The following is an 8,997-nucleotide window of genomic DNA, read 5'->3' as shown; positions in this document are numbered from 1 at the left end:
CTACAGAAGAGAAAAAAGAAAGGTTCAGGTTCAAATTGATTCTTAAAGCGGAAAAAAAAAAAAGCACTTCTCTACAACCAGCGGTGAAAGTAGCAGTCTGTCAGTTAAAGGGCCAGTGTCATCAGGCATGGTTTGGTGAGGAGTAGGTGGACTAGCAATGTGGGCACTCAGGGCCAGGGAGGGGAAGATGCCTCTGCTGGACACTGAGGGTCATCCATGTACTGGGAACCAGTGTGGTGGCGGGAAATGTGTGAGCCACAGGACGCCACAGGGCAAGTGTCTCAGAGAAGCCGGGCCAACCAGCAACACTGAAGTCCAGCACACAAAGTAAAAGAGCAGGACACAGCCGCCATCCCCATTTCTTTATGTGACATAACAAGCACATGTGTGTACATAGGCATATCAGGCAGGGACTGGAAAGAACTCACAAACGGGCACACAGAACAACGGTTGGGTAAAAATATATTTCCCCACTTTAAGTCTTGGCACTAGTGATATATGCATAGGTCACCTGGCACCACACTACGATAACAGACACCAAGTTACTCGGCAGGTTGCTGAGTCAGCACTTTCATACTTGTAGGAACAATAGGCTTCACGTCAATACAGTTATTTTAGTTTATAAAAAAAAAAGACAAGTGTCTAACATGCAGCTTACATACATGACAATCTGCATTAACACTGAAAGGTTACACAACAGTTTAGAAAACATTGGTTATCTTCAAACAGCAAAAAATGACAATTCTACAACTACAGTTTAAGGCATTATCAGCATATTTTAAAATCAAGAAATAGACAAAGTTCTAATGCTGTTCACAGCTTAATTTTCAATTTATTTTTTAAAATTCCCTTCATACCTACATACAAACTAGACTCTGTAGGTCATGATTCACTTAATGACTCCATAATAAATGTCCTGTCAATAGAACTAAGACTTTTGGAACCTGACAACTCCAGACACTTATGAATGGCAAAGCTGGGGGATTCAGATGGACAGTTCTGGGAGGACCACACAGAGACAGTACGATGTGGGTAGGGGACGCCTGAACAACCAACTCTGTGGAACACTTAGGGGTGTGTGAGGAAAGTGAGAGAGTCAAGTCCACCCATTCAAGGTGCACGGGATGGAGAGGAAGCAAGAGCTGTTGCTGGTGAGTTGCAAAGTAAAGGAGGACGAAAGCAAGAAACCCACACCTAACCTCAGGTGGAGGAGCTCCCCTGGCTGAGAGAGACCCTTCTGGATCGATTCATACAGAGCCCAAGCTGAGAAAACAGTTCTCAACTGCTACCCGAGTACTTGCTGACCAAGTACTCAGTCGTCCTCCCACAGCACAGATGACAATTACAGGGGACCACAGTCCTGAAGGAGCAGAAGATGCTCACCGTGCAGAGAGGCCAAAGCTGTCCAACCAAAAACTAAAAAGAAGTGGCCATTGTGCACTGAGCATAAAGGAGAAGCCACTAGCCTGAGATCCGGAATGTCAGGGAGCAAGCAGAAAGGCAGCATGGCAGAGACATCATTTTCAGGATTTTTGTCCCGTGGACAGTGGGAATCTTTCCCCAGCTTTTTGCCACTGTCACAATCAAAGGCCCTCTACATGACCTCCAGGAGGCCATACACAACAGTGGTACACAACATTCAGTACCCAATCCCCAACTTCCTCTGACATCAAGAGGAAGCATAAACTGTCGGGTAAAATAGAAATGTGGCCAGTATTTAGCTTTAAAAAGAAAAAAAAAAAGAAAAAGAAAAAAAAAAAGATTACTCAGACTATCCAGGACACCTTCTAAAAGAAGACCTCATCTGCCCCATTTGTTTTCCCTAATCTGAAACAGAAAGATCCGAGTTCTTACTCCTGTACTTACATGCAAAGGCGAAAGCACGTCCAGTTAGATTTGAGAGTATCGTTTATTCCGTGCAGAGCCAGGGACTACTGTGAAGAAAGGTATAGATACGGAAAGAAAGAGCAGCAATAACCAGCTACCAGAGGCTCGGGAGCAGTGGGAGGAAAAAGTTGCAGAAGCAATGCTTTTCTCTTTTTTAAGCTTCTTTAGGATTCTCTTGACTTCTTATTCCCTGACTCTCCAGAGGATTTATTTTACTGAGAACAAAAACTTAATGCAAAAAAAATTCAATAATTTTGGCATCAAAAAAGTCAATTGTTTGGGTTTTTTGTTTGTTTGTTTGTTTGTTTCTGAGCATGTCTTTAAAAGCTTTTAGGGATGAGAGAAATTGAATGCAAAGGGGTGTTTTCTATTCCAAGGCACATACACACACACAAAATAAAGCTCACACAAGCAGTGGCCGGAACAAGCAGAGGACACCAGTGCTCAAGCTCTTACGTGGTGCCCGGTGAAGAAGCAAACGCAGCGTCGGTTAGTCAGCATGCCATTAGTCCCTGCTGCTCCACAGCTAGCTAGAAAAATGGAAGCAAAGCCGATGTCTGTGTTGGAGCTATCCCCTTCACCAGTGAAGATGGCTGTGGCTGCTCTCCAGCCTGGTCTACACCCCAGTGAAGCCAATGTCCTTATTTGTCTAACGAAGCCTAATTTAGTTTATGAAAGGCCACTGCTTTCTTCTTACGATGGGGAGGTAAAAGATAACACAAAACTTGGCTGGGGTCAGATAGGGGCTGGCTGGACAATGTTTTTTTAAGTGTGTGTGACAGAGGGGAATGCAGCCTGCATTGTCCCATTCACGTGTAACTGGTGACGTGAGAGGAAAATGCAGAGGCGGAGGCCTGGGTTCATGAGAAATGAGAGGGAAGAGCCAAGATCTGGTTAGAAGGGGGTGGCCAAGCAGGTGACAGGAGCGTCAGGGAAAAGATGACAGGACAAATGATGCACCCCTCTCAGTTCTTACACAGCAGGCAACATGTCCTGGCTTCTGAGTTAATCCTCATGGGGTGAGGTGAGGTAACTGAAGGACCCAAGAGTCATAGCAGATGGAACTGGTCACAGTGAGGGGACAGGGAGGACAACTCCTTAGAGGCAACTGAGTTACACTGTCAGCAAGGAAGTGGACCAGAGGCTGGCTATCAGGCCTCTATCTCTGCTTTGAGTAGCGGCTGCACTGTCCATTCACTCCCCTGCCACCTTCAACTGAGGACGTCCTTTCAGACTTGTGCTACCGGTAGTACAATGTATAGAGCAAGTTTTCTCATGGTGAGTCATGAAAACTTACTAGAAGTAGCCACATCCTAGAGTCAGCCTCCAAGTCCCCCCTCAGCCTGCTTAAAGCAAATGCAGGTGTGTGTGCAGAGAGGCTGGAGGGAAGTGGGAATCCAGCCTCCTTAACCAAAGATTCTTTAGCCAAGCAGTACCAAATGAGGTGTTCTTTGAGATCTGGACCCGTGAGAGTGTCCGGGACGCCCTGGTGGGGGTGAACGTAATCATGTTTCTCGTGCCAGTCTGTAGCTGTGGCCTGGCTCTGAAGGTAGGCATTCAGATGCAGACTCCATCCCTAAGACAGTCTAACCAGATCATAGGCTCAAGCCAAATAAACAAACGATTAAATGAAAAAGCCATAGGAGGGGAAAAGCTATCTCGGATGCTCACTCAAGTTTCTGCCTACTTTCCAGCCCACCGCTGGCTTGTGGCAAGTGTGAAGAAGAGACAGGTAATTCTGGAGGTGTGCAAGCACGGGATGCACAACTAAGAAAATGCAAGTTGTCATGGCTACTCAGGGTTTTAGCTGAGCTGCTGAGGCGGTGAGTTTCCCCGCCAGACGTACAGGTAGTTATTTTACCCCACTTTCCTCGGTCCAAAGCGACATACAAGGGACAGACATGCTTCCTGCCGCCACTTGGAACAGGCATACAAGGCAAATCGACTTTCGAGAAACAAAGTCCAGCCACGCGCGCGCTTGCTGATGCCATCCACTTGTGCTATGGTTTTCCACCACCTGACAACATTCAGTAAAATGAGCTAAGTTACTGATATTTGGGGGAAAGGCTGAAACAACGAATCAAACAGGACACAGATGACAGAGGTACGCTACTACTGCCAAAGCAGGTGAATGCGGGGGGGCGTCCTTGGCTTGCCAGGCCTTATGCGAAGCTTGCACTGCAAGTTAAAAAAACAAAACAAAAAAAGTTAGAAATGATAACAAATTAAATGAAAAAGAAAACCAGGAGTACCAGCGCCAGCATTCGGTGGTGGCGAATGCTCATGCAATGATTATGGGACCGAGAGAAATTAAAAGAAAAACCCAAGTAGCCTTCAGGAAAAGCAAAGCGACCCTGGAGCCCTGAGTAGAGAGCACGTGGCTCAGTTTCCTTCTGCGTGGAATTTATATTCATGAGTGACCTTGAAACCAAGGCAGGGTCCAGTGGAAGGATCCACTGTCTGGTTTGTTTTTCTCAAACAATACGAAACTATCGTCTGTAAAGAGTGGAGAGCCCACTGGGGCCAAACAGACACATCATCTTCCACTTCTGGGCTGTGGGAGGAGGAGTCAGAGAATAAACATATAGTGGGTATCTTGGTGCGGATGACTTAGAGAAGAGAGACTTCTAAAGTAGCTTGCAAACTGGAATCTAGTGGGTGGACGACATGCTACTGGTCTAGCTGGGAAGGCTGAAAAAGAACACTGTTAGAGCTACCACAACACCAGAGGCTTCCCCTCTTAGCACCAAAGCACTGCCAAACCTGGGATCTGCACAGCTGGTTTTGGGCAACTTCAAAACATGCAACTTTATTACTTAGCAAAACCAAACCAACAACAAAAAAATATTTGTTTAAAAAAAATCAAGGGCTGGTGAGATGGCTCAGTGGGTAAGAGCACCCGACTGCTCTTCCGAAGGTCCGAAGTTCAAATCCCAGCAACCACATGGTGGCTCACAACCACCCGTAATGAGATCTGATGCCCTCTTCTGGTGCATCTGAAGACAGCTACAGTGTACTTACATATAATAAATAAATAAATAAATAAATCTTTAAAAAAAAAAAAAAAAAAAAAAAAAAAAATCAAAAAAACAAAACAGGTGAACAGCTGGCTGCCTACAGTGCAGGTGTCACGTGCCAGTTTAGGATGATGGCACTATAAGTCTTCACTGGGGTCGCATGTGCCCCAGCAAATGCCTCCTGGCGACCGTGTAAATTGTTTTCAGGAGAGGGAGGGACACTGTCTGCTAGAAAACTTGTCCTCAGGCAATCCTACCACAGCAGTGCAGCCCGGGACGAGGGAAGTGGCTTGGTGGCCAAAGATGGCAGAAGGTGGGGTACAGCTAATGGCAGTGCCAAGGTTAGTCCTACTTTGTAAACTTAGGAAATGTTATATAATTTCATGCCACTTACAGGTCAAGGGGTGGTATAAAGCCTTACCTATGTTAAAAAAATAATTAAAAATAAATTAAAAAAGGAGTGCATTGTTAGGGGAAAAAAAAGTTTAAAACTAAGAAAGTGGAGTAAGACTGGCGGAGAGGTGCACAGCTGATGGAAGACGCCCTCGGAAGCTTTCTGCTCACCACAGCCACCTCCTCTGGGGTAACATCTGCACCTGCTGCAGCTATGACCAGGAGGAAGAACGGTCCTCTTTCTTGGTTGCCCTGGTTACTGTCTTTCTGTGGTCCTCTCCAGCCAAAACCTTCCACCGATAATAAGAGGGGTAACTTTATTTTTTTCTTTTTTGACTTTTTTTTTTTAAACAATTCAGGCCTCCAACTAGCCTTCGCTTTCACTATACAAGCAGAAGTATGGAAAAGGTAAGAACCAACTGACACAAAAAATACTGTCAGTCACTGAGCCTGGTGATTATTGTGAACCAAGTCTAACACCATCAACAATAAGTGAGAATATATAAATAAAGCTAAAATAGATCTTAACACAGACATGATGTAAACTTTAAAAGCATTATACATTGGTAAAGCCTAGGATAAGAAGAGAATCGGGTAGCTTGTTCCAGAGCAAAAGATGTCCGTTACTAAACGGAGGCTTCTGACGGAGGGACAATAATGATCAGTTCTTGGAATTTTTATTGCTAAAAGGCACATCCAGTATACATGAAATGTTTTTTGTAACATTGCTGGTCTTTTATAAACATTTTTAGTTTAAAACTTGTACCTCTACCCACTTTAGTGCTTCAGGGTGAGAAAGCTTACCCTTTCGGCTTCCTAAGCAGCCTTTTCTCTTATTCTCTCTCTCTCTCTCTCTCTCTCTCTCTCTCTCTCTCTCTCTCTCTCACACACACACACACACACACACACACACACACAACTACTTCTGTGGTTTTTCTCAGATAAGAGCTTTTAATCAGGGTTCAAGGCCAAATGGCTTTCACTCTGGCTTGCCAGGTAGAGACGCCATTCTCAGTACTAGCTTTTCCAACGCAAACAGAGCAACAAAGAACTGTATTGAACTAGATCATTGAGGCAGTTGTTTCTCTCAGAGAGAACTAACTCACTGAGTTTGGACTGCTGTACTCCTTTGATGACCTGGATCTACACCAACCCTAATTAAAGCCATACGTTATCTAGGTGGACTACTTCTGTTATTGCTTAGACCAGTTTCCGGCTCCCTTGTTCTTTGGACATGTTTCCCACTGCCTCAGAGCTTGCAAAAGCAATGTGTGTAGAGCATGCTTTACTAGTCTTTCAATGTCCCCACAGTGGTGCACAGGCTACGGGCACATTGCACTGCCTTAGGAGCAAGCCCAATGCACGTACGCCAGGATTAAGTGACCACAGCGCTGGGCTGGCTTGCCAGCTCTTAGTCTCAACCAGGATTGGGTAGAGACTCCATCCTAAGGGCTACATTTTTCAAAGGAGATTCCTTGCTTGCCTCGGTCCTTTCATTATTGTTGTTCCTTAGCTGCCAGCTTTTCACCCGGCACCTTAACCTCCAAGGATGAAGAACAAGAACCCTCAAGAGGGTTCCAGGGCTGCCCATATAGCTACATGAGAAGGTAGGCTTTAGAGAGGAGGGTGGCATCCCAGGACATCCCATAGTCAAGGGGCCATGGAAAAGTTTTCCAAGGGCTTCCTTAGCACCGTACCCATCAAACTCACAGCTACTGTCACAGCCCTGCCTCTGTAAGGTGACTCAATGAATAGCTCTAAACCACAGAAGTTCAAGGAAGGGCACTTTCCCACTAGTTCGGACAGCTGCTACTGGGGTGCCACAGGAAGGGACAACCGGAGAGCATCTAGCTCTTTGGCACTCGAAACCAAGGCTGTATGGAAACCATTCTATGTGGGGCGCAGGGGCGGCATGAGGGTTGCTAGGGTTGGGCTAAATGGTTGGGCATTGTGGTTGAATTTCACAATACAATAATCCTCCAGAAAAACCAGCTCCCACTAGCTGCTGTTTGGAGTATAAAATCCAGCAGCTGGCTTGCCATACTGTCTCTAACAGAACAGAGAACCCACGTGAACAACTGCGATTTTAAAGTGCTTTTACCAAGAGTCTCGAGAAAGCCTGCAGAGGCATTATGAGAACTTGCCTGTCTTCTCGGCGTCTCCTGGTATTGCTACAGAAGCTCACAGGCCACTGCTATCCTGATTGTTTGGTCACCATAGTGACGCAATAAGTTAATCCTTTGTACCCTTTAAAAAAAATACCTCTAAAACCTCTGTCATCTTCCCTGCACTGTAGAGAAAAATACTTGCTTCTATTTTTCTGGCGATGGCCAGTTTCCAGTCTGTAAGTAGGAAAAGGTAGACATGCAAGAGGAAGAGATTGTTAGCGGTCCCCAGGAGGCGGGCGACACCTGCTTACTTTTTCTTATCCTTGTCCTTCTTGGTTTGCTGGGCCCCAGACTGCTGGGCCTGGGATTGCAAGAGCTGAGCCGCCGCCTTCTTTTTCTGGAAGTTGCTCACCTCCTCCTCAAGCTCCTTCTTCTTATCTTCCACCTTCTTCTTCTCCTCTTGGTGAGTCCGCTTCAGGAGGTCGAACTTCTCATGAAGCTGGGAGGGAGAAAGGAAAATCGGCGTGGCGAAAGGAAGGAAAATCCATGTGAGCCCGTGCAGATTCAGAACATGCAGCCCATATCTGCGCTTGCTTTGTGGTGGTTAGAAAAGCAATGGCCCCCACAGGCGCATAGATTTGAATTCTTAGTCATTAGGGAGCCATCATGGCACTACATGACAAGGACTAGGAGGTGTGGCCTTGTTGAAGGAAGTGTCCCTGGGGATGGCTTCCAGGCCCCTCTCTTCCTGCTGCCTGCAGATTCACATGCAGAAGCCTCAGCTACCTCACCAGCACCCTGTCTGCTGCCTGCCTGCCTGCCTGCCTGCCTGCCTGCCTGCCTGCCTGCCTGCCGCCATGCTCCCCTCCCTGAGGACAATGGGCTAAGCCTCTGAATGGTAAGTCAGCCAGCCCCCAATTAAATGTTGTCTGATATAAGAGTTGCCATGGTCATGGCATCTCTCCACAGCGACAGGACAGTAACTAATTCAAGTCTGACATATCTGGGTGGCTTATGGAGGAGGAAGGTGCAGATGCTGAGCCCTAAGCATTTTCTGTCATTTGAGTTCATCAGGGCTGAACCCCCTTGGGCATACTTAGTGACAATAAGGCATTTATTTATTTATTTATGGTTTTCTGATTCTACGGCCCTGGCTATCACTAAACTCATTAGAACAGGTTGGCTTCAAATTCACAGAGATCTGTCTGCCTCTGCCTCCTGAGTACCAGGACTAATAGCATACACTACTATACTGTGAAATAAGGCACGTTATTTTTGAAACCATAAAGATAGATGGCCAGCAAGGTGGCTTAGTAGGTAAAGGTGCTTGCTGCCAACCCTGACCCAAGTTGGATCTCCAAAACCTACATGGTAGGAGAGAAAACTGATTTTTGCAAGTTGTCTTCTGACCTACACACACACACAATTTTAAGTGATATATTTTTCTTAAAGCATAAAGAAGGCAAAAATTAACCATAAGCCTAATAACAAAGTCACCCTAGAAACAAAAGTGGATTCTTGTTTCTGGGCCTTAGATAATTCAGCGTTCATGTACAGATATTATTCCCTCTCTTTCTATACATATGCGTACA

At 45.8% G+C, this 8,997-nt stretch overlaps 1 protein-coding gene across 22 annotated transcripts in view; it reads right to left on the bottom strand.

Annotated features, from left to right (window-relative positions):
• Positions 1 to 8,997, bottom strand: part of Septin11 (septin 11) — a 91,374-nt gene that overhangs the window by 6,965 nt on the left and 75,412 nt on the right. For 4 of the 22 annotated variants that reach the window (XM_006535099.4, XM_006535098.4, XM_017320980.2 and 1 more), the window contains exons 9-10: positions 7,717 to 7,904; positions 1,867 to 1,934 (exon numbers count right to left, since the gene is read on the bottom strand). In XM_006535099.4, coding sequence (XP_006535162.1) covers positions 1,910 to 1,934; positions 7,717 to 7,904 — 213 coding nt within the window. In that variant the 3' untranslated portion in view covers positions 1,867 to 1,909. Of the gene's footprint in view, positions 1 to 328; positions 4,066 to 7,716; positions 7,905 to 8,997 lie in introns of those variants that run through there. The other 18 variants (XM_006535101.4, XM_006535100.4, XM_030254690.1 and 15 more) reach the window with 8 other exon arrangements.

Source organism: Mus musculus, chromosome 5 (genome assembly GCF_000001635.26).
Source record: "Mus musculus strain C57BL/6J chromosome 5, GRCm38.p6 C57BL/6J".
Lineage (NCBI taxonomy): Eukaryota > Metazoa > Chordata > Mammalia > Rodentia > Muridae > Mus > Mus musculus.
This window is presented reverse-complemented; position numbering and strand designations above follow the sequence as displayed.